Genomic DNA, 25,318 nt, shown 5'->3' with positions numbered 1-25,318 from the left:
CTGCAGCTCCCTCAGGAGAGGCAGCAGAGGGGCAACGCTGATCGCTGCTGTCTGTGACCAGTGATAGAACCTGGGGGAACGGCTGAAGCTGCGCCAGGGGAGGTTTAGGCTGGATGTTAGCAAAAGGTTCTTCACGCAGAGGGTGGTCGGGCTTTGGAAGAAGCTCCCCAGGGCGGTGTCCCAGCCCGCGGTGAGACGGAGCTCACGGGACGATCGCACAACGCCCTCAACTGTAGCACGGGCCGCACGGGCCGCCCAGCGGTGTCAGGATGGCCGAGCGGTCTAAGGCGCTGCGTTCAGGTCGCAGTCTCCCCTGGAGGCGTGGGTTCGAATCCCACTTCTGACAGCTCGTACGTTTTTGCGTTACGCTCCCCTGTAATTAATTAGTAAATTGCCTTTAATTGCGCCATTTCGGTCAGTTTTCGCTTTTTTTTTTTTTTTCCATCCACGCTCCCGTCCATCTTCCCCAGCTAAAAGCGCCCGCGGGCGGAGCAAAAGTAGCTGTCAGAAGTGGGATTCGAACCCACGCCTCCAGGGGAGACTGCGACCTGAACGCAGCGCCTTAGACCGCTCGGCCATCCAGACCTGCCGTACGCGTCCCCCTGCCGCCGTGTCCCATCCCAGATCCCAGCCGAGCCGCCGTGTCTGGTCACCGCCGGGACAGCCCGGGACAGCCCCGGGCCCAGCCCTGAGCCACGGGCTGCATTAACGACCGGCGTGATGGGGCCCGGGGCGCCCTGGGCACATGACACTAAACTGGGAGCAGTGCCTGAGAGTCCAGAGGGTCCTGCTGCCACCCAGAGTGACCCGGACCAGCCCGAGATGCGGGCTGACAGGAATCTCCCGGAGTGGAGGCTGATGAGGCTCAACGCAGATTGCCCAGAGAAGCTGCGGCTGCCCCGTCACTGGAAGTGACGGCCACGTTGGAGCAAGTCCAAGGGCTTGGAGCAACCTGGCCTAGTGGAATGTGTCCCTCCATGGCAGAAGGTTGGAACGAGGCGCCTTAAAATCATTTCCAACCCAAATTATTCCAGGATTTAACAAGGAGACGCTTGTCTCCAGTTCCCCGCAGAGGAGCAACGTCAGGCACCAGGATGCGCCGGAGGCCACCAAATGTCCCCGGTGAGCACCGAGCAGGACACGGCTGCTCGGAAGGTTCCGATGCCTCGGGCTGCTCCAGCCGAGCATCGCCAGGATACGGGGAGCGGCGGCTGTCACCGTGGGGGCCACCCTTTGTCGGCGGTACCCCGGTACGGGGACACGGCGACACACCGGGAGCGCAGCGCGGCGCCGGGCGGAGGCTCCGCCGCATGCCCGGGGGCGGCGGGGCGGGGGCAGCCGCGGGGCTCAGCCCGGCCGCCCCGGAGCCACCCGCGCCCCGCCCGCGGAGGGGCCGTGCCGGGGCCGTCCCGGGGCCGGTGTGCGGCATGGCGGGGCTGCCCGGCGCCGCGAGAGCCCGGAGCGCCTCCCCGGGCTCCCCCCCGGCCCTGGACGGCTCCTTCCTGATCTCGCCGCTCGGGGGGCTGATGTGCGCCCAGGCCGTGAGTACCGGGGAGGGGGCGCGGCGGAGGGGGGAGGGCATCACCCACTTGGGTGCTTTTCTTCACTTGGAAGCAGCCCGGGCTCTCTTGGGCAGCCACTCCGACCGCATCTCCGCTGTCTAGCCCGGGGTAATCCCCAGCCCTAAGACAGTGCAGCCTCCACTCTTCCCCTTCACTCTGTAAAGCCAGAGGAAAATTCGGATTCTTGTCCTCACACCCCTTGCCGGCTGTAACTCCACTCAGTGCCGGGTGGCTCCCAGTGCCAGGCGCGGGCTGATCCGTGCGGGTATCTCCGCAGGGCACAGCCGATGGGTCGGGGCTGTGGGAAGCCCAGTGACTCCAGGAGAGCTGTGCTGGGGGTGCCCGTGAGGCTCTCACGCTCTCTGGAACACTCTCAGCTCTCCAGGTTGTCCTCCCAGGTTTTGGCGGCTGCTCTCAGAGGAGCCCAAGGGTCCTTGCACCCTCAAATCGACCAGCAGCATCACTGTCCACTGCTTCAGCATCGGAGGCAACCACAAAGCTCTCCCCGGGACCGCGGTGCCACATGAACGCACGGGGGTGGGTGTTCAGCTGCCTACTGGGCCACTTGTGACCTGCCCACGGTGCTGCCCCGCCGCCTGGGACCCTGTTCTCTCGGGGCAGCGTTGTGGGATGTGCCCTGAGCAGCCGCTGTGAAACAGCGGGCACAGACCTGGCTCCTGGCTCCACATTCCAGCCCCTGGGCACGGCTGAGCTGGTGGTGGCATGGAGACAAAAGCCCAAGGAAGGGGCTGGGCAGGATGCTGCTGGGGGTGCTTTGTAGGAGCGCCAGGAAAGAGAGATGGAAACAAGACCAGCAGCCGAGACCTTTCAGCTCTGCAGCTGCTCCCACCTCTGCAGCCCCTTGCTCGGGCCACGCCGTTAAACTTTCCCCCTGCTTTCCCCCGGCAGCAGCCAGAGCGGGGCAGCTCACGCGTGCCGCCTCCCACTCCTGCAGGAGCCCCCTCTGCATGTTTCTCCCCAGCACATATTTTGTGATCACGAGTGTTAGAAATGGATGTGACGGACAAGGAGGCATTGTCGGGCAGCCGAGCACCAGGGCGTTGGACGCGGGCAGGACAAAGGCTGTTGTGTTTCTTGCATGACAATGGGCGGTGCGGGCTTACAGAGGGGCACCGCGGCTTTCCAAGGAGCCCTTCTCCTGCCGAGTGTGCCGCTGCCTTCCTGGAGTGAGGGGAACCCAACTGCTGCCGGTGCTGCTGTGCCTGGGCTTGTGGGCGATGTTCTGTGCTCCCCCTGCAGGAAACAGCCCCTGAACAGGTTCCCCTTCTCACCCCGCAGGTGCTCGGTTTACTGGTGTGGTCTCTCGTCGCCGCCACAACGTACCACCTGCACGCGGCATACGGCTGGGTGATGTTCGTGTCCCTCTTCTTCTGGATACTAACACTCCTTTTCTTGGTGACTTACCTCCTGCAGCTTCATCAGAAGTTCTACATGGTCCCCTGGCCCCTCGTGGTGCGTAGCTGAGAGGGAGTGAGGGGGGATCCCAAGAGGGAAACATCTTGGAAAGATAGTCTGGGAAGGTTTCAGTCTCTTCTGGGCCGATGGAACCAAGTCCCCTGCACTTTGCACAGTGGCATTGTTTCATTCTGCCCTTGAATTGCTTAGAAAATGCTCAAACCAGAAAATCCTGTGTCAATCCAGAAAGTTACAGCCACCAACTGCTGCAGTTGTGGTGTCATCCAGAAACCTCCCAGCACAACCTGGGGAGCATCTAATGTGTTCTCCTGGGGAATGGGGAGGAATGTGAACCTGAGCCTTTTGCTGCTGCCTCGCCCCAGCATGCCCGACTCTGAGCTCAGACCTCACGAGCTCCTCTTGGTTCCCCAGCTGATGATCTGCAACGCCGTGGCCACCGTGCTGTACATCACCGCCTTCGTGACGTGCGCGGCCGCCGTGCAGCCGACGTCCTGGCGGCAGTGGGACTACAACCGGCGAGCCGCCGCCTCCGTGAGTACCGGCGGGAGGGGAGGGCCGAGGGCTGGGCAGCCCCCGTGCTCACATGTGGGATGTGCTCCTCTTCCAGTTCTTTGCCTGTGTCACGATGATCACCTACGGGGTCAGCACCTTCTTCAGCTTCCGCGCCTGGAAAGGGCTCGGCAGCAACGCGGCCACCAGCCAAGTGACCGACCACGCGTGAGGAGTGGGCGGCAAAGCCCGGCCACCCTGGGGCCACCCTGCACCGGCTTGTGCCAGGCTTGGAGCCTCGTGTGCCACCAGGGCTCGTTCTGGGACCAGCCTGTGCTGGCAGCAGTGGTCAGCACTGGCTGACGTGGACGCTGCCCTGTGGTTTCTGATGATGCTCCCAGCTGACGCGCCCACAGCACGACCCCACGGCATCGCCACGGGGGACACGGACTCGCTGGGGCTGCAGCTCCTGCTCATCCCTGGGCTCATCTGGATCCTCACCAGAGCAGCTCCACTCAGGGGGCTCAGCCAGTTTGGCACAGTGCAATACTAAAACTAACCCAAGCCCAGGCTCTCCTCTCTGCTCATTCACAGCTACAGTGTAATGCAATTAACGGGGTGCAGAAACAGTGACAGAGCTGGAAGATGAGAAACGAAGCAAGGGAAGCAGTCATAACTGCTCTTGTATTGATTTCTAACACTTTGAATAGAAATTTTATGCTTTAAATAAAAACATTCCTCAATCCAGCACTGGAGTCTGTCATGAGAAAACTTATCATGTGAGGAAGCAGCACACACAGCATGGTGGGGACAGCAGAGATGTCACTGCAGAGGTGGCTGTTCCTTCCCCCTCCATGTGGGTTTTAGCCCATGTGGGCTATGGAAGGAAAAAGGCCACGGGGTTCACCTCTCATTGCTTTATGCACACACACGCTCAGTGTGCAGCCAAGACCACAAGAACACAAATGAGGTGCCAAGGCTTTGATCACTCCCTCTTCCTGGCTCAGCACCACACACTCCTGAGTTCACCTAATTGACCAGCAAGTCAATTTTGCCCATTAGCTGCAGGTCATTTTCAGAAATTACAATCAAGTCTGCAAAAGCTCTGGAACACAGGCAGGATCAGGGCCTCAGGAGAGGGAAGAACCACACTGCTCCCCCGTGCTGCAGACCACAAATTCACCTTTGGGGTGTTTGTCAGAACAAGAAGTGATGCCCAGCCATGCAGAGCAGCTTTTCCTTTCACACCCTCCTTGTACAGTGTAGTAAAAATAGATTTAGTGAGTTCCAAAGCTGGTGCATGGTGAGCTGCACTGCAAATCATACTGCATGCTCTGCAGGGGAAAAGTTTTACCAGGTTGTCTGCAGAGGCAGGATCAGGAAAAGGAACTGCAGTGATGGAAGGTGAGAACTGAAAAGGAACTGGACACATGGCATTGGCCCATGACAGATCTGCCTTTATTTGGTTGTCAGTGAGTAAATCAAGGGTCAAATTTCCACAGTTATGAATATATAGACATATATATATATATATATATATATATAACAGGAACAGTAAGAAAATAAAATCAATAAAATTAATAAAAATTAACATGGGAGGTCACTATTGAATTCCAAAATCTAGACAGAAAATTTATTTACAAACACTGATAAAGGACACAGGTCTCAGCCTTCCAAACTCTGACAGGTTCCAAATTAATTTAGTTAGCATTTCTCCAGATTCAACTGCATCACCAGGCAACTGAGGCTCCAGAGTCTACATCTCTCTGGGAAGGATGTGACCAGAGAAATGATGTGCTGTCCCTATAAAGCAGCTGATGGCTGATCATCATGAATTCTGCCTTGGCACCTTGTAAAAGCCTTCCCTGCACACACTGACTTCTCAGTTGGAGCCACATCCCTGAGAATTGAGCATCTTTTACTGCCTAAGGCCAGGCTGGATGGGATTGTGAGCAGCCTGCTCTAGTGGGAGGGGGGTTGGAACTGGATGATTTCCAGTTAAGCAATGGTGCTGCAGGAACGGAAGGAATAAACTGTTCTCTGTGTTCAGCAGAGACAGGACAAAGAACAAGGAGCTCAAACTGCAGCTCAGGCACTTCACATCAGAGTGCAAAAAGCTCCCTGCAGCAGCAGGAGCAGGGCACTGCAGAAAACTGTCCAGAGAAACCATGGCAGCTTCCAAGAAGATCCTGGCAGACATGTCAGGAGAAGTCTGGGCAGAGCTGGGGAAGGGAAGACTGCCTCTCACAGTCTCTTCCATCCATTTGTGCAAAAGTTTTGATTTCACCCCCTGGAGAGGGACCCACAGTCCCGGCCCGGCCCCACCTCCCCAAGAGCGGCCTGGAGCCGAGTCCCCGCCCCTCTGCCCCGGCCCTCTCTTGGGAATCGCTGCCTTTCACCTCTGAAATTTGAATAGACCTCGCTTAAAATACAACAGAACTCCCTTCAGAATGACTTGTTTAATGGTTTAATGAAGTCACCACTAACGCACTGCTTAAATCCAGACTTCGACCTTCTTTTTCCTAGAAGCATGGGAAAAAAAAAAAAGAAATCTGTGACTCCATGATGGTTTGGAATAAGCATTTCAAAAAATGAAACAGGCAATACATTTTCTGCTGCATCAAATCAATATAAAATCACGTGTTACTGGAGCATCTGTGATTGAATGGGAACCCAAGAAGATTGTGCAGGAATCCCTGGGGTGAGGGGGCTGTCTGGGCTGCCCATGTCAGAGCAGAGTCCTGCTCAGCCCTGGTTGGGAATGCTGTGGCTCAGGGATCTACTGAAATCTGGCTCCTGCCGTTTGCCTCTCAGAGACCCCAGTCTGCAAATCCCAACTGAAACTCCTCCTGATGCTGATACATAGATTGACTCTCTTCAGCCTGTCCCCATCTCCACAAAATTCACAGGGATGGGGAAGAGGCAGAGGCATAACCACAACTGTGACTCTTTTGTTCCTTGTCAAACAGGACTGGACTGACACTGGAGAGCACTGATTTTTATTTTGCTAGGAAAAACCTCATCCAAAAATCTCAGCTCTTTTGTTTATTTCTCCAGCTGGCACCGAGAGGAGGCGAAAACAAATGAAAGAGGTTTAAAAAGTGAATTTTGGATAGACTAGGAATAAAAACCAAAAGAAGATACTATAGAGTCAGAATGGCCGAAGTGGAGAGGCATCTGTGGAGGTGATCTGGGCCAAACCCCACACTCAAGCACAGTCACTCAGGACTGTGTCCAGACAACTTTAGAATATCTCCCAGGATGGAGACTCCACAAGCTCAGAGACTGTCACAGTGAAAAAGTGCTCCCTTCTGCTCATTTGGAAAACAATATCCACAAATGCAGGAAGTTCACAAAAGCAGGAAGAACTGCTCCATATGCCAGCTTTATTAATGTTTTCTATAAATCATTAAATGTGCAGTTTGAGTTTAAAAAGCCACTCATTGAATCAATTTTTCTTTTGACTCTGTTACAGCCTTTGATTAAATACTGTGACCTACTGTAGAAACTTTTCCTTTGGCACTCTCAGGTGGAGCTACACAAAACCAACAGCTACTGTGCCAATGAAAATAAACAAGGTGATATACTCACAGCTCTGTATTCCAAGAACATTTCTTTGAAAGCCAGAAAGTCTGTAAATGTGAGAAGCAGATCAAATATATCACCTGGCATTTCATCTTTGTGTTGTCTACAGAGAAAAAGAAGTCGGGGAATGAGAAAATTGTGTGAGAAAAATTTGTTATTTTAAAAATGCTACAAGGTCAAAAAGGACAAGTAGAATGATATCAGTATTTAAACAAGAATATTATTGCAGGTTATCATATAGCAAAACTGCAGCCAAATATTACCATGCAGTATTTCCAATCCAACTACATTGTTAAATTTATCTAAATCCAAGACCTACGAGTATCATATCAGTCCTTGAAAACCTGACCTATTTATTTAAGAAACATTAAAAATTAACCAGATTCAAATATTTTAAGATTCTCAGTTCCCAATTACACTTGATTTTCTTATTCAAGGGGAAAACCAGTGATCTTTCAAAAACAAGCTCTTCAGGAAGCTGGGTAAGCTAAAATGACCCAATGCAAAAGCTGAACACAAACCAAACTCTTCTCTGGATGCTCCAAATGAAAACTGCAATAAAGGAATTCAACCACATGCCTGAAACACCACCAGGCTACTGAGGTGCCTGGAAGAGGTAAGACAAACTCTTTTAAGGGTCTGGCATCAAAATGACAAGAAATACAAAAATCCTCCAGTGCTCTCAGTCTGATTTCTCTTCCTACCCCTTCAAATCAAATATATTTCAGCAGGATAATTCAGAAATTTAGAGTTGCAGGACATGCTGAAGGCAAGAAAAGTGGTCAGCCACTGCCAGCATGAACACTTCTATTTTAAGTTAAAGTAGAACCATTATCTAAAGGGTGAACTGCCAAAAACCTAAGCTTTAATCTAGATAAAAAGAACTGAGAGGCACAGAAGCCACTCCTCAACCAAAAGCAAACCAGAGACTTACTGCAATGACACTGTGAAAGCAACCATATCAAACCCACGAATCCGATCAAGCAACTTCTCTTCAATGTATTTCTCTACTAAAGAGATCTGAAAAAAACCCAGACAAACCACCCCAGTAAGATCACAACAATTTCAGAGGCAGATTTCAAACAGCATCCTGACACCGACACCTTCCTGACACTCTGCATGATCCTCACTGGGCACAACTGCAGATTCCTCAGTGGGTGTTGCTGGTTCTGTTCTCACACCAGCCCCGAGCCACAGAGCTGCACATTTTTTGCTGAGGATCTTGGGGAGAACAAACACTGACTATTTGTATCTAGTAACAAATATTTTTCCAACTCATTTAATGGTACTGAATAGCAGACTGGTCTAGTTTCTTGATTATGCTTTGCATGAATGTGATAGAATTATCCAATACAAGAAATAAAATAACTGGAAAATAAGAAACTTTGTTTGCACACACGCTAAACACATTATTTACTACAGCAATTGGATAAATATCTATGCAAGGGAGCTACACAACTTCCAAAATATCTCTAGAAAATTTTGTGTGAAACATTGAGAAAGGAACCTAAAGCTCCAGAAAAAACCTTCTTGCTCACAGATCATGGCTGTGCTTCTGAAGGAGACAGGAACATGTTGGGATCTGCTCCATGTAAGCCCAGTATTTTATAAAATGAGAACTATATTAAGGAAAAAAAAGAAAAGAAAAATAGGAAAAGGTATCTTACATATTCATTAAAAATGTCTGTATAGATGAGCTTGTTTTCTTCTGAGTCATCAAACTCCTGGTAGTGCTTCTCCAAAAAATTCCTCTGTATTAACTGGAAATCATCATCTGGGCCATAGCAGAAATGCAGCACAGAGTTAGGAGTTTAGTCATTCTTTCTGTAACACAAACCCCACATTCACTGGTCCTCTGCTTCCCTGCTGTAACCACAGAGCCCTGCACACGTGCAGAGTTCATCACATCAGCCCCACAGCTGCTGCCAAACCACCACTTCTGACCCATCTGTGAGAGAACAGAGGCTGATAGTGAAATATTACCAAAACAGTCCTCCTGCTCTACATTTATTAATAGTTATTTATTCTCAACCTCTTTTTGCTCTGGCTCCAAAGTCAGCAAAACATCTGTATTTTTTTATTAAGTGAATACATCTTCCCTACAAGAACTCTTAAGTTTTCTTTCTTTGAATTTAAAAATATTAGTGGAATTTCCAGATTAAATTTTCAATTGCCAAAGAATTTTTTCCAGTTGTCGAAAAAACGAAGAGTAAAAATAAACACAGTAGGTTACCATGGAATTCCACAAAACAGGTATAAATAAAAAGTTTACTTATGAACACTGGTGAAGGATACTAGTCACAGCTTTCCAAACTCTGACACGTTCCAAATTAATTTAGTTAGCATTTCTTCAGATTCAACTGCATCACCAGGCAACTGAGGCTCCAGAATCTGCATTTCTCTGGAAGGATGTGACCAAAGAAATGATGTGCTGTCCCTATAAAGCAGCTGATGGCTGATCATCATGAATTCTGCCTTGGCATCTTGTAAAAGCCTTCCCTGCACACACTGACTTCTCAGTTGGAGCCACATCCCTGAGAATTGAGCATCTTTTACTGCCTAAGGCCAGGCTGGATGGGATTGTGAGCAGCCTGCTCTGGTGGAAGGTGTCCCTGCCCATGGCAGGGGGGGGTGAGTGATCTTTAAGGTCCTTCCAACCCAAACCATTCTGTGATTCCATAACCATCTTTGTGCTTTAGGGCTGGATTCACAGAAATAGGGTTCCCCATTCTTGCAGCTTTCAGTCCTGGAACAGAACCAACTCTCAGCCTGCAGCTCAGGCACTTCATATCAGAGTGCAAAGGGCTCCCTGCAGCAGCAGGAGCAGGGCACTGCAGAAAACTGCCCAGACAAACCATGGCAGCTTCTAAGAACATCCTGACAGACATGTCAGGAGCAGTCTGGGCAGAGCTGGGGAAGGGAAGGCTGCCTCTCACAGTCTCTTCCATAAAAATCCCAGAAAGTTCTGATTTCTCTGCACAAGATGCACAAGCATCTTTACTCTGTCTCTAACAAGCAGTGTGCTGCAGTAATGTGGAGAATAATTTTCAAGAGTCACAAGCACACAGAAGAATCTAATGTATATTTTTACTACACTACCAGGTAGGACAGGAAGGAAAGCCACCATGAAGCAGGGCAAGGGCTCTGTATGTTGGCTAATTAACAGGAGAGCAGCTGGCAACAAGTTTAACAGCCCTGTTGTTGTCTGTACCTACTTGCAAACCTTACCCATTATGATATCCTCCAGATAGCCAACAACTGTATCAAACTCATCAGAAGTGGTGGAGCTGAAAACAAAGGAAAACATATATATTTTGACTACAGCAGAAATTAAAGTTAAAATTAAAAAGTGTTAACAAAAGCCTAAGTACAAATAAACAAGTAAATGCAGTAATTACAAGATAACTGAAAAACTTCCTAGTATCAACCTACAAAACAATCCATGGCACTGATGAGAAGATTGCTCCATGGAGATTCTCATCAGGCCTCTACTCTATTTCCTCCCAGTAAGGTGCCTAATTGCAAGAAAGAATAAATGTTGTTTTACTGGCATTACTGTCAAGGTAATTCTAGTTCTGGTGCAAAAAAATGTAAAGAGTGTAATTAGAACAGCAAATTAAACCTTTTCCAACCCACAAATCCCAGCTGTTACCAGTTTCCCTTCTCCTTCCTGCACATGGTGATCACAGAGCTGCAGACAGTCTAGAGAATATTTTGAAATATTTGGTCTTGTGGAACAACTTAAACTGAACATATACACAAGTATTACATACTGAAAAAACTTAAATATTTTTCTTATGCAAGAAACATCCTTATATGATCCAAATAAATAGGATAATCTCCTAAAGTTATTCCATCATGAGCAAATATTAAACACCATTATGGATCTGAATTAATCCAGGGAAGAAATCTTCAGTGCCAGCATCAGAAGTCTGGATCTATTATTGTGCAACTTGTTCAGACACAATAAATAATCCACAGGATGTCTTTGGCATTCACAGCTCATCTTTAGTGGGAGATAAACTCTTCCTATTTCCTCCAAGGGATGAAAGACAACCTTTTCTCTCATGTGAGGGAAAGAAGCCTCAAAGAAACAGGGATATTTGTCTTTAAGAAAAAAATTTGCTACGATCAGTGAAAGGACCATTTAAATTCAATTGAATGTCTCTCATCAGTAAAGAGAGTAGGATAGCCCTTCGGACTAAGTTTTGAAAAGCTCATTAAAGTTGCTTTGCCATTAGAGAATACTCCAGTGAAATGAATCCAACAGTAGTTTAGCTGACAGCTTAACTACAATCAGGCTCGCTGTGATCAGAAAAAAATTAAGAGATCTTTAATTTAAAAAGGCGTCTGCTCAGCGCCGATATCCTAGCAACAGCATTGCTGCTGCAGGGAGAGGGAGAGGGAGAGGGAGAGGGAGAGGGAGAAGGAGAGGAGCCAGGGCCGGGGACAGCCCGCGAGAGGGCGGCACAGGGCCGGCAGCGGGGCAGCCCCGGGCAGCTCGGCCGGGCTCAGCCTCCCCTTGGCAAAGGCTGCCTCTGCCAGCCGTAATTCCCACTCTTTTCCCCCCTCCAAATAAATGCTACTGCTAGTTCTACTGCTTATCCTAACAGCAGGAGAGAAAGTGTTAATTTGAACCCTGGCTGAAGTCTGTGCAGGTAACGGAATTCACCTGTTCCAAATGAACTCGATTCCATCTCTTTATCCAACACACGGGCATCCACACTCCTACAGAGACCCGAGCTCACCAACCCTGGGCTTTAATTCCCTGTCACCTACCCCGACTGGGCCAGCACACCGCACTGCTGAGGCAGCCCTGGCACCGACCTTTGCTCAGAGTCTGGGGCTGAAAGAGTTAAATCCATGCATGACAGAGGCACAGTCACACAGCCCCTTCTGCCACAACTCTTGGGGGAAGCAGCATCTTAGCACCTGCCAATGTGAAATCTGGTTGAGGTAACCTGTGGATGGGCTCAGTTTTAGGAGGAGAACACTCAGAGGAAGTGTCTCTTCTCTGGATCAGTGACATAAGACAACAAACACTCTTGAAAAGGAGAAATTCTGAATTTAAAACAAACACCAGAAAAAGCAATTTCTAGCCTTTACAAGGCTTGCTCTGATCCCTCAGCAGAGCTACCCAGTGCTACACCAATGAAAGTGATATTTAGTTTGATTTCACCTAAATTCTCTACTGATGTTATTCCCTCTTGCAGCTTTGCATTCTGGACCTTTGTTCTCCTAAGAGGCAGAATCTGCTAAACAGTGTGGTGTAAATTCATTCGTGTAATTATATTCCTATCAAGATATTTTAATTAGCAATTAGCTTATTGAAATCTGACACATGAGAATGCAGCATACTCACGTGGCTACACCCAAACTTTCTCCATCAGAAGTCTCCATTGTTCCTGCCTAGCTAGAGTGGAAGAGATGTGTGTTTCAGCTGTTAGTGGTTATTTCTTCTTTTTGACCAAAGTGCTAAGGAATAACATGACTTAGTGTTAATACAAATCAATTGCTAAACTGCCATACATTTCCTGAAGAGCAAATCAGGAGATGAGTTTTAATTCTTAAACACCAGAATTCAAACATCACATTCTTCCAAAATGATTGCTACTGCTTTTTTGTAATAACCCAAATAATCTAGAAAATTTCTCTGCCTATTCAGAGAACCGGCTCAAAATACAACCAGACCCTATAAAAGGGTTTTGGGTCACATCTACATCTTTTTTCCTAAAACATCTGTGACTGACCATTATAGAAATAAAGCCAGATAAGATAAAGGTGCCACCCGGCTCCAATGTGTCCCAGACCAGGCTTTGGACAGCGATCCCAGGGGCTGCGTCCCGGCTGGACACTCGGCCCAAGGCTGTGAGTGGGTGCCGGGGGCAGGGCAGATGGTTCCCCGGGGGACGGGGCACACCGGGGACGGGGCACACCGGGGTCAGGGCACACGGCTCCCCGAGGCCGCTGGCGATGGCATCCCACTGCTCCCACTGGGCTTCACCCAGCGCCGGCCCTCAGAGCAGTCCCGGGGCATCACCGCGAGCCCGGCAGGAGCCGAGCGCGTCCGTCGCCTTCCCATCCTCAGTCCCGGCGAGGGCGGGCAAAGCCCTGCAGCCCTGCCCCATCCCAGGCAGCCAGCCCGCCTCACTCCCTCCCGCTCCTCAAAAGGACCCAGGGCAGCGGGCCATCACCCTCCCTCTCTGCACAAAGCGCCCCGGCGGTGGCGTCCCGCCCTTCCCGGGGCGGCGGCCCCGTGTCCCGCTCCCGGTGCCGCGGCCCCGCGCCCCCGCCCGCACCCACCGCCCTCAGGCCGGCGCGCAGCCCCCTCCCCTCGGGCCGTCTCCTGGGGAACGCGCTCTTCCGCCCCGCCCGCAGCCAATCACAGCGCGGCTCCGGCCCGCTGGGCCCGCCCCCGGCCCGCCAGCCCAATCAGAGCGCGGCGGGGGCTGCGCGGGAAGGCGGCGCCGCCGCCATGGCGGGCCCTGAGGGGGAGGCAGGAGACGGTATTATTTGCTCTATTGCAAGTATTTAATGGCAGCGGCAGAGCGGGCTTCCCCTCAGAGAGCAGAGCTCCGAGGACAGCCCCCAGCTGCTGCAGCCCGGCGACCAGCGCTATGACCTGGACCCCCCCGGCACGAATGCCCCACCCGAGCCCATACACGCGCCTCAGCCGAAAAGGAATTAAAGAACAACAAAGAGCCTTCAGGATGATTTTATTGTTGAATGGACAACTTTGCTACAATTCATTCCCCCTGTGGAGCGGGCACCTCCCGTCCCTGTCCCCAAAGCTACGGGGGGTGCAGGGAGCGAGGGTGACAGCGCTCTGCTCTCGGAGTACCCAGCCTGACAGACACGGCCCCGGCCTGGCTGGCGGCACAAAGCCGGGCCAAGTGTACAGTCTTTCCCTTTGTGAAATGAACAGGACAGTTCTCTGCGACACAGCTCCCTCCTCTGCCACCGCTGGCTTCCTCTGCCCAGCACCAGCTGCATGGAAGACGGTCTGGGGCAAAATTTTCCAAAGCATTCACATCTTTTCCATAAAGAACGCAGGCACTGAGCCCCATGTCCACAAAGGCAGCGAGGCTCTAAGGTACCTGCATTCCACGGGGACAGCAGATGCCTAGAAGCCATTGTGGACTTGGGCCTGAAGACCTTAATCTCATACAGCAGTTGATACAAATTAGGAGTCCTAGGCACTTCTGAAAATTTTACCTCAGTTAATCCTGGCCAGGGAAACCAAAGCCCTGAAATTACTAGACTCTATTAAGGCAGAGTTCAAAATGGTTCTGTCCCACCTCTTCCCTAAAGTATAATTTGTAACTTTGTACCTTAGGGATAAAATCTCATCATTGCATTTGGAAGCGCTTAGAACTTCATTTCAAAGTGATTCTGAATTTTTAACACCCTTGTGGCAGTGATGGAGCTCATGTTTGCTCACTGAGCTGGAAGGGACTCGGCCCTGACTGAAAACATGGATACAGCAAAACATTGTAAAGTACACTCAGCAAGGAAATGAGATCCCTGTGGCACAGATTTGCCAGCCTGACTTAAGTCAGACCAGGCATCCAAGGTGGAAGAGAATCCACATTTTAGCAAAAACACTAATCAGCACTCTGCTGCTGGATTCAGTCTACATTTGGACAAAATTCAACGTGAAAATGATGGACAGAACTTTCCTAATTCACACATCTCTGGATGAAGTTCAGCACCCTTGAGTTAGCAAAGGCAGAAGGTGAAAGGAGTTGCTAGAGAGCTGGGTTCTGGGACCTGTGTGCAGAGCTCTCAGCTCCTGCTGAGGTCTGTAGGAAGCCAGAGTGCTGAGCACGATTAAGCAGCCTCAGCTCTGCTTTGTTAGTACTTCATAGTACAATAAAGATAATAAATGATTTTAAAAATAAGCTACATCACACCATGAGAATTCACTACAACAGCCTCTGCTGCTGAATCACTGCCAAGAAGTGGGATGGTTTTGGTGTAAGTTGTGTGTGAATTAGTAAAGTTCTACTATACAGATATTTTTAAAAAATCAACTGGTGCAAGACTTGGAAGAGACCGAGTCATATCCTCAGTTGGTGCAAAATAAGCAGAACCCCACCTATTTTTGTGCTACTTCACTGACACCAGCTGTGAACCCTGATTCCTTGTAGAAACCTAGTAAAAGTCAAGAGCTGCCTACTGAAGTGCATCCTTAACACACAAACATCACAAATGTGTAATTAAAGTGGAGCAGAGATTCCCACTGTATGATCCCTACCAAAACTAGGAAGTGTGGCCCCAAACCTGCTCAGAGCAGGACTGACAAGTGGCAAGCAAGGTGCATTTTTAAGGAGTTAAGAATAAGACTGAAACTGCTATCCAAATAACCTTGTTTTAAATAAATGGCTCCAGAACTCTCCTCTAATATTTTAAGATATATTCACTTTGGAAAAATTGAGCTAACTTTCAAAAACAACACTGATTAAAAAAGATGTTCAATGATACCTTAAAAAATACCCAGAATATCAAATTAATTCCAGTCCAGCATTATAATTAGTTAAGAATACCTCCTGAAAATTATAACCTCACAAAAAAATGTGGGTACCGAAGTTAAAAGTATCAGAAACATTATGTACTTGAAAATACCACTGATCTTTTAACATTTAAAAACAAATCAGAACATTCTTTGGAATCACCAAGTTATTAAAACCTTTGAGTTTCTCTGCAGTCTCCACACTGTCTCTTCAAATCAGTCTGTGTACAGATTCAGTCTTTGAGCAGTTTAATATTGGAAAATACAGAGTCTCTGACCAGCAGGAGGCTACATTAAACAGGAAAACATTGGCATTCTCTTTTTAGTACTGACTTCTGCCAAAAATAGAGACTTTCGAGCACAAGACAGCACGGCCCTGTTTTAGGAAATACTTATTTTCTCTTCTTTTCTAAAATGCATTGTATGTGTACTTCCAGTGCAAATTTTTTCAGCACTTGCGACAGGCGAGAAGGAAAAGGGGAAGCAGAGACAACTCCCTCTGCTCTTGCTCGGAGGAACCAATAGCCAGAGCTCCTGACTGCTGAAGCCAGCTCCCATTGCTGGCAGCTGGGAAGAGCTTATTAAAGATTTCAGTTTTAAGATAAACAGATTACAGGTTAGCATGAAATCTGGCCGTGGCTATGGTTCTATGTGCATAAGGATTGGTTAGAGATGCCTTCCCCTTTCAGTATTGGTTGGAGTTCTTTAAAAACAAGTCTGTGGTGTTTCTCCACGTGTGTCATGAAATGTGAGAGATCTGTCTGACTCGGGTTTGTATTTCCTGTCGACACAAAGGGCAGGTCTCCAATTGCAAGGCACACTCCATGCACAGGTCACTGAAGGAGAAGAAAAACCAGTTAAAGCCTGCTTTTACAGTATGAAAAACTAATCAACAACAACAGAATAACAAGCACTAAGCAGCCTGCCAGAGGCACAGTCAAGTCCCTCGGTGTGGAGATTAGGCATTGCAAGTGAGGTGTTGTGGATCCATTTACAGGCTTTGAGAGGAGCTCCTGCTGCTCAGCATCTCCCAGACCTGCAGCTGCTCCTGCAGCTGCTCAGGATCCCACTTCCCTGTGCTCATTAATCCTTGCACTGACTCTGGTCTAGAGAGCAGCCCCAGTGCCCTGCAGCAAATTCTCCAATCCAGGCACATCTCTTTTTAACTTTCCAGCATCTAGACACATGGCAAGACTCCTTCCATGAGTGCTCTAAACTCTAAGGAATTGGACTTAACTGGACTCATTTCCCAGTAGGCTGCTTAAAGGCAGGAAGGTGCTATTATGGTATAATTAATACAGCTGTCTTATTTTTAGCTTTTAGAGGAATTTGTGACTTGAGACAATCCATTTGTTGAACATTTAATGAGTATGTGACTGTATTATGAATTTTATGCTCTCCTCACATGATCTGGATTTCAGCACCAGTATCAAGTACTAATCAGTAAAGCCTTTGACATCAGGGAAATAAGACTCAGTAGCCCAGGGCAGCACACAGATGTAGCCTCTGTACTTCCCCAAATACACACACAATCAGGGGTTCAACCTGCTCAGGTCTAGGTGTGTTTAACCTCTACATATCACATGCTTAAAGGGAAGGAAGGTTATTTCCTTTATCCTGGGGAGTCCATCAAGATGAGCAGGGATTGCATATGACCTCATCTAAGCTGAGCATCACACACACATTTTTCAATTTCTTTGGATTTGGGTTTTTTAAGGTTTTACCTGTGTCCACATGGCCTGAGTTCTGTGTCTGCTACCTCATCACAGCAAAGTGTGCAGCAGTTCTCTCTGATACTCACTTGCTTCAGCAAAGCCAGGCGCCTGTGTCTGAAGGGAGAGAGAGACAGACCCCCCAAACATTAGACTCAAAGCAATAGATTCAAAACTATTCCGAGAATTGCATCAAGGCCAACATAACACTTGTAGCAGTGCTACAACACACTGCTGATAAACATCGATCACAATTGCCCACAAAAAAAGGCTTAACACACTCACAGACCTGCAAAACAGTCTGATTCCCTATTCTGGTCTGTCAGAAAGGGACAAAAATGGGATTAAATAACAATTCTCCTAGTTCCCACAGCTGAACACTTACAGAAATTCTTTTGTACCTGCCTTCTTTCAGGAGTTAAGAAAAAACCCCAAACAAATAAACCTCACAAACCCATCAACAACATACAGATACCCTATAATATTCTAACACAGTTTAAAAGAATAAAACCAGCAAACTAAACCAACATCCCAGTATGGCAACAGCCACAAGGGAGAGAAAGTAAGTAAAAATCCCTCATCACAGCACCCACCACAACTATTCAATGGCAGGGTGATGTGCCTTGCCCCAACACCAGATGCACTAAATTCAGCCCAACTCTGCATGAGTTTATGTTAAATCCTGTGATGGATAATTAGGGTCCACTCATACAGGCCTTTGCCTTATCTCCTGGCACTTTTAAGATGATCAAAGCTATCTTTTAATTTAGAATTGCCTTATCCTTTCCAAGCAGTTCAGGCTGTAGGGCAGGGATGATCTTTGTCTACAAGATCAACAGTGTCCAACCTTGAATGGAGCCTTTCAGTGCTATTGCATAATGCAGGGTCTGTAACACAGGAGGCCAAGTTTCACCAGTCAGGCATCAACAGGAAACCAGTTTCCCCCAGTTTGTCTCTCATCTTTTGGCACAGTCATTAACAGCTCTAACAGCTATTGCGTGAACATTGCAAGAGCAGTGCCAGAACATCAATCCCACCTGAGCATCAGCCAGAAACTACAAAACTCTCATAATAACCTTTGTCAGTACTGTCATTCAAAAATGGGGAAATTTTCATCAGGCTCAGAAAAGGACAATTTCAAGACTTAGAATCATTCAGCGCCTCCATTCTGCCAATACCACTAATTAGGTCAATTTTAAACAGGACATCTTTTTTTAATTAACACTATACCTCCTCAATCAGCCTAATAATCCTTAGATGGCAGAAGGTACTTCTGCTAAAACAGCTTACTGTGTGGTACTAGTTCATTTTAATTAGCTTAATATTACAAAATATATTTTATTTTAATAGATTTTGGTTGCATATCTTGCCCTACTGCTGAAATTGCACTGGAGCCTATTGTCTCATCCTTTTAGGAGAGGAACATATGGAAGTATGACCCCATAAGAAATTAATTTTGCTGAGTACAAGGCAAGACTTTGCAATTCAGACATGAAACATTTTATTTCTCTGCATGCAAACACACAAGGTAGGAGGATTACCTGGGCAAAATGATTTTCTCTTCTGCTGTCAGAAAGGCATGATCATTGAAGGTACTAAACTTCATTGGTGGTGGGTACTTGAAGGGTCTTGCCCCAAAGTTGAACTCACATTGTTGATAGGACATGAAACTTGCTGCAGCAAAAAATCCTGATCTGCAACACGATGAACAGGCATTTTAGAATGACTTAAATAATAGTAGAACTTTCAGACATGTTACTATTACCATTTGAAAATATACCCTGAGACAGAAACAAGTTTAATACCAGTGTTTTGCAGCTAACTGGGAGAGCATCAAGTTGCAGCTGCACATACTTACCTTGTTTAGTTCAACTCCTGAATTTACTATTGGGATTTATTTGAATTTCTTAGTGAGTCAGCCAGTAAAGGCTGCCTACTGTACAACTAGGACTAGTCACACTTTTAAAACCATAACTATCACCTCTCAAATTTCCTGAAAGGGCACAAGTTCAGTAATACCCCAAGTTCTAACACGTACTCAAGTTTATCAATTCCATACTCAAAGCACAGAGCACTAAAAGCTGAATAAAGAAGATACTCAGCAACTCTTTAAACTGAACTACTCTTTGCCTGCATCTTGAACTTTATTCTGAGGAAAAAACATGGATGAAGTTATTAGCCTGGTAGGAATAACTGACTGTAATGTTTAATTAAGCTGCATAGGAAGTTGCTTTCTGAAGCATTACACCAGCTTATCTTTTCTGAAGTAAAAGGCTGAACTTCCCTATGAGAGTTTGAGGAGTTCACCATATGTTAATTTTAACAACAGTTGGCAAAATAAGCCCAACACCTGCCTGCAATGCTACCAAGAGACATCCTCTGATGAATATTCAGTGTGCTGCTCCAGGAGCTGGCCCCAGTGAATGGCAGTCAGTTAACAACCTCTCTCCAACATCTACAAGATAGGCTTTATTTTTCAGAAGATAAGTTCCTCAGGCACCAGAAAATTGTTCATATTTGCTGCAGCCTCATTCTATTTTAATGCTATGCTAATTTGACACTATTAAACCACTGAGCTGAACATACCTTTGGAAAGTCCAAAGTATTTATTTTGGACCCTGAAATCCACATGTATAAATTATATACCTCTTACTGATTTCTAAGTAACTTTCAACAGGCAAACTTTTTTAATGATGGCTTCAGGTAAGTAAATATGAATTTACATCTCAAATTAAGGACTCTTCATATAATTAACACAATTATCCACAGAGGTCATGTCCTTCCAAATGAGCAGATACTTACACAGCAGATGAAAACACTTGCTTCTCAGCAGGAAGCTGGTTTCCATTTAAATAGAAGATCATTTGCTTTTCTTGCAAGTCTAGTAGAAATCCTATTGTGTCTCCTTACATGCAAAACAAAAATAATTTAAAGATTTAATTTCTGTTAAATGCCAACAGCTGAAGCAGTTATTGTTTCAAGTATCACATATGTCACTGTGAGTTGTCTTACTTAAAAGGAACTGTTTGCAAAAGCACAAAAGAAGAAACATTGATACAGACAGTAACTAAAAAAAAACCCAACCCAAACCAAAACCAAAAAACCCCGAAGAAAATAGTAAAAAAATTAAGTATTAGTCTGCCAGAGCATTAATACTACATAGTTGTAGAAGTATTGTAGAGTATTTGCCAAAGCCAGAAGAAAGCTGCACTCTGTCACTCCTTGGCTATTTTACACCTGTTGAAAATAGACTTCAGCAAGTGGGTGTTCTGAGGAGAAATTTCCAATATGCTTGTGCTATTTATTTTTAAGAGGTGTTTTAATTTAGCCATCCTTGGGGGAAAATTTTAATAGAAGAGAAGGCGGCACAGTTCACACAAGCTTGGCATGCACAGAATCCTACCAAGATTTCAAAGCTGAGATCAAGAACAGAACTTTGCTGTCCAAGTAGTTATCCAAGAATTTAAAGTAAGCAAGACAGTGCAACTCCTCCTTAAAAAAGAAAAAAAAAAAGTCTAATTCAGAGATCAAGGTTTTTTCCCCTTCTCTAAAACAACTCTAACCCAGAAAGGAAGATTTCAGCCCTGTTGTGTACGACTACAAACAAGTGGACTTGTTTGCACAATTTGTTTGTACTTGTACGACTACAAAAAAGTCTAATGATTAAATGTCCAATGTTAATTGTGCTATGATTTTCACTCTGCATTTGAAAAGTGTTTAACCAACAAGAGCCTCTTTACACAGACTGGGGAACAAGACTGTAGTGCCCACTCATTTAAATCACTCCTAAAGACACAGTAATTATTAAACCTTTATGATCATCAGAATTAGGCAGTAACTGCTTTGTTCACACCTATGAACAGACACCTGCAAGGGGAAAGAATCCTGTGCAGAAATGCAGTTAGGATAAAGAGCAGCAGAGAGACTGAATACCTTCTTTCCAGCAGGGATGGGAATGTGGTTTACTTCTGGCGTTGTACCAGATCAGCTGCCGGCAGCCATCGTACGCGCAGGAGTATTCATCGTCCCCGATGCCGTAACCTTCCTTCAGAGACAGAGCACAACATCTCAGCCTGCAGCCATCCCTCACACTCAGGCCCTAAAGCCTCTTTTCATTCACCTCAACTGTTGGAACCCTGGAAACTGAGAATTTTGGACTTTCTGTGCTGACAGGAGCTGACCCCCAAGAGAACACTGCATTTGACCTGAGGCTGTGGAGAAGGTTTTCAAAATTGAATGACAGAACTGGGATTATGGATGTGTAGTTTGATTAGAAGTGTGTAATATCACATGGTGGAAAACTTGGAGTTTAAGGTTTTAGAATATAGTAATATATATAAAGCAATATGGAATTTTTAGGGTGGATGCTGGTCCTTCTTCTTCACCTTCTCCATGGGTTTGGGTGATGCTGTGTAATTAGATGAAAAAGCCATTGCAGGGCACAGGTGGTTAGTTATTGGGTTAAAAGTAAAAATAATTTAGGTGTAATTTCTTAATTAGACAGTTTGTCCTTAAAAGGCCTTGTAGGGAAAGAGGGCTCCATTTTGCAGTTTGTTAGTGAAGTGCTGTAGAACTCATGCTCTAAGACTGTAACATAGATAAGAACTAATGAACATCTGAGTCCAAATAAGAAATACTGTCTTGTGCATTTAATCCCAACCTTGGCAGAAAAAATAAGCAAAGAATTGTCATTAAACCACTCTTGCAGGAGCAGAGTTTCTTTCCCCCATGAAAGTAATCTTTTTCTTCAAGCTTGTTTTAGTTTCATTTTCACATTAAAAGGGAATTTGTTGACGTGAGGAGGAAGGGAGAAGGGGATATTGTTTCCAAAGTGTCTTCCATTCTCTGTGACCTCAAATCACGCCCGTTAAAGTATTTAAATACCAGAAGGCCAGTACCCAAACAGGTTAAATTTATGCATCTTTACAAGTCACCACAGAGTAACAGCCACTCTTATCTTGAAGTCCCAGTACCAAGCTTGTAATGCCCTCCCCACAAGATATCCATGTGCCACCAGAACCCAGAGTACACAAAGGGAACAAACACACAGCCCCTTCACCTAATTTGTTGCATATTGTGTCCCTTTCACTGCCAGCCTCCCTCATATTGTGAAAACATATTCAAGTGATAGTCCTAAGGTCCAAAGCAAACACAACTAAAGAGTTTCAGAGTGGTAGAAAAATCTGTCACATAGCAGAGCCCAAGCAGGAAACCCAAACCATTATGGAAGGTAAGTAACTTCCTCATGCTCAGCATGGTTTGTCTGGAGTGTAAATACCAGACAGCATCTGATTACACAAGCTTCCCATGTCCCAGATTAAAGCTAAACCCAAGTAATGGGTGTTTAATGTCATATTTCGGAGTAGTCTTTTCTTTACAGATGCTGTAAATAAAGAGCATATGGCTTCTGAGCCTGTGTTTGTGACATACCCAGAGGATAATATCCGTGTATTTCAGGCACACATGTGATGAACTTAAATAACAGCAGCATTCAGCCACCAGCAGCAGAGCTGCAGCAACAGAAAAATCATCCTACTCAGATAGGTGACACCTCCTATTTTCATACCTTGTACAAGAAACACAGAAAAATGCACATACACCAAGCTCCTTCACAGTAGGTGGGAAAAAAATATCTTTTAAGGCTCTTAGCGGTCTAAAGGCAGACATATGGCCTTTTATTTCACACAGTTTCTGTTATACTCAGTGTCTACACCTAGGTTGATTTGCTGCTCTGCCTAGGGTTAGGGTTCTGAAAACCACAAAGCCCAGAGCTCCAGGCACACTGCAGCTGCAAAAGGCATCCCAAGGGCATCACAAAACTGTCACAACGTGGCCTCCTCGACAGCTTTCTCCTTGGCACCTGCCTTAACTAGGACTGTGTTCAGCACAGATCTGCATGATATTTTTGTTCTGTTGGTGCTTTTTGATTTTGTGTATGGTTAGTAATTTTTTTTTTTACTTAAATGACACTTGAACTGCATGCTAGAAATATGGGCCTGGACTTTGGATGGGACACAGAGGTATGTGCATGTTATACATCAGCAGAAGACAATGCTCTTTCCATGAATAATTAGAAGAATGGAGGAAGACCTCTGAAGTCATAGGAATACCCAAGTTAAATGGTGAGAGAAGCCACTCTTGCATTCCCATTGGGTTTCTTGCCACTGGTGTTTGTTTCATCTCCTTAATGTATTTATTTCATAGGCCCACAATCAATATTTACCCACATGCATGTATTTGGCCTTTCTTCATATTAACTTCTGTATTTGATTCTGCTGTAGAATGAATTTTTCTTTAATAATCAGAAATGAGCAGGTTTAACTGCTTATCTCTAAATTAAATATATAATTCCTCTCCTAAAATAAGTTCCAAGTAGGAACAGAAAGCCACGCAATTACAGCACTAAAGAATGGCTATAGGTGAATTTCTCACTCAAGCTGACTTCTCTTGTACCAGCAAATTCAGCAAAACCAGCTCTTCATGGACACAAAATAATTGAAGGAAACAAGTGCTCAATTACAACCACACAATAACCAAGCTATTTTCACAGATGCTGTAAGAAGGAAAATACTGATGTTACATCACCAGCTCAATGATATTACAGGTACTCACATGATTGAGAAATTTGCTGTCTTTGGTTGCCCATCCTATCTGCATCACTCCTGAAGTAACGACAGTGACTTCATAGTACCAGACTCCAGAGTCGACACAGAACGTGCATCTCACGCTTTCGAAGGACGAGGCATCACATCGTGCCTACCAAAACCAAACAGAAACCCAGGGGCTCCACAGATCACCACCCAAAGCCAGGGGCTCCACAGATCACCACCCAAACAAACACCTTCCTGCCCTGGTTCAAGTTTCTTGAGTATAAGAATATCCCAACATAATTTTAGAGGCATTTCAGACAAAGTGACCTCTCTTTATAGCAGTAGTTGTCACACAAACTAGTGAGTAGGCAAGACTGAAAATTAAGTGGTTAAGCCACAGGCAAAAAAAAAAAAAAAAAGGCAGTAAGTTGACAGAAACAATGTAAAGATTTAAAGACTAAGACAACCAAGAGAGGAAACTCTAAAGTTTTTAGGAGTTAGAGAGAAAGGAAAAAACCACATGTGGCTGAGACAAAAATCTGACTGCTATGAGCTTTTCAACATGAGACAGGACAAACAATAGAATGATATTTCAACTAAAACTGCTCACAAACAAAGTGAAAAGCCATCTGACTCTTAAGAGTCCTCCTCACTTCCCTGAAGTTTTGGGGCACAGGAATTACTTCAGTGTGAACATTCCTACAACTGAGATCAGTGTAGTGATGCTCCAACCCTTTGATGACAAAGCAAGTTTTCTGTACAAAGCTGGCAGACAACATGGATTCATTCTACAAAATCACAGGAGCAAGTGCAAAGCTAAACCTGCTTTTTTTTTCAGCCTCTTTTTCAGGTTGAAAACACAAAACAATTTCCTACCTCTAATCCATGTGGTGAGATCTTCAGGTATTCACTGACATCATTACTGTTCAGCATGGCCCTAATGTTGGTCAAGTCAACCTTCTCATATGTAAACTGCCTGCCTTCTTTTAAAACTGAAAAAAAAAACAAAACCCAACAAATGTTAGTTATTGCTGCTGCAAAACTTGATTTTAAACCTTTCATACAATGATAATCTCTCTAGGATCCAGGTAGTTTTTGGCATAACTGAATGAAACACTGACATTATGCCTGCATGAAAACAGCTTTCAATAGAGTGTGTGTTAAATACCCTCCAAACATGAAAGCATGACCTGTGCCTCTGACTGGAGCTCCCACAATCTAATTAGTACTTGCAGGAAACCCACAGGCAAATGGAAGGCATCCAAGTTCACACCAAGGTGCCACTGCTTCAGGATTTACCATTGCATTTGTATATTCAGTGGGCAGAGTTTTTCTGACTCATTATAGTGGAAACAGATTTGGGGATAGGAAGAAGGGGAAAACAAGGGTTTTAAGGTTTCTACCATCTCATTTTTAGGTGGTGAACTTGAA

General features: G+C 46.1%; 3 protein-coding genes across 4 annotated transcripts in view; 1 reads left to right on the top strand and 2 right to left on the bottom strand.

The window, feature by feature from the left end:
- Positions 1–1,427: 1,427 nt before the first annotated feature.
- Positions 1,428–3,720, top strand: PLLP (plasmolipin; the record flags this gene model as incomplete). Its single annotated transcript, XM_084215167.1, has 4 exons — positions 1,428–1,541; positions 2,862–3,035; positions 3,411–3,530; positions 3,607–3,720. The coding sequence occupies 4 exons, from the start codon at positions 1,428–1,430 to the stop codon at positions 3,718–3,720; spliced, it is 522 nt and encodes a 173-aa protein (XP_084071293.1).
- Positions 3,721–5,947: 2,227 nt separating this feature from the next.
- Positions 5,948–13,433, bottom strand: ARL2BP (ARF like GTPase 2 binding protein; the record flags this gene model as incomplete). The annotated part of the gene is made up of 7 exons (XM_084215243.1): positions 13,377–13,433; positions 12,436–12,486; positions 10,302–10,360; positions 8,741–8,847; positions 8,008–8,093; positions 7,080–7,176; positions 5,948–6,010 (listed from the first exon to the last, which is right to left on the bottom strand). The coding sequence occupies exons 2-7, from the start codon at positions 12,471–12,473 to the stop codon at positions 5,948–5,950; spliced, it is 450 nt and encodes a 149-aa protein (XP_084071369.1). The 5' UTR covers positions 12,474–12,486; positions 13,377–13,433.
- A 349-nt stretch (positions 13,434–13,782) lies between these two features.
- The window catches only part of RSPRY1 (ring finger and SPRY domain containing 1), a 34,666-nt gene continuing 23,130 nt past the window's right edge, over positions 13,783–25,318 (bottom strand). For both annotated transcript variants that reach the window (XM_084214844.1, XM_084214843.1), the window contains 7 exons: positions 24,764–24,879; positions 23,910–24,053; positions 21,231–21,342; positions 20,100–20,202; positions 18,839–18,991; positions 17,310–17,414; positions 13,783–16,421 (listed from right to left, as the gene is read on the bottom strand). In XM_084214844.1, the coding sequence (XP_084070970.1) occupies positions 16,325–16,421; positions 17,310–17,414; positions 18,839–18,991; positions 20,100–20,202; positions 21,231–21,342; positions 23,910–24,053; positions 24,764–24,879 (830 nt within the window). In that variant the 3' untranslated portion in view covers positions 13,783–16,324. The remainder of the gene's footprint in view (positions 16,422–17,309; positions 17,415–18,838; positions 18,992–20,099; positions 20,203–21,230; positions 21,343–23,909; positions 24,054–24,763; positions 24,880–25,318) is intronic.

This window comes from Fringilla coelebs, assembly GCF_963513975.1.
Source record: "Fringilla coelebs genome assembly, chromosome: 14".
Taxonomy (NCBI): Eukaryota; Metazoa; Chordata; class Aves; order Passeriformes; family Fringillidae; genus Fringilla; species Fringilla coelebs.
Note: the sequence above shows the minus strand (reverse complement) of the source record. Positions and strands in the feature narration are given on the sequence as shown.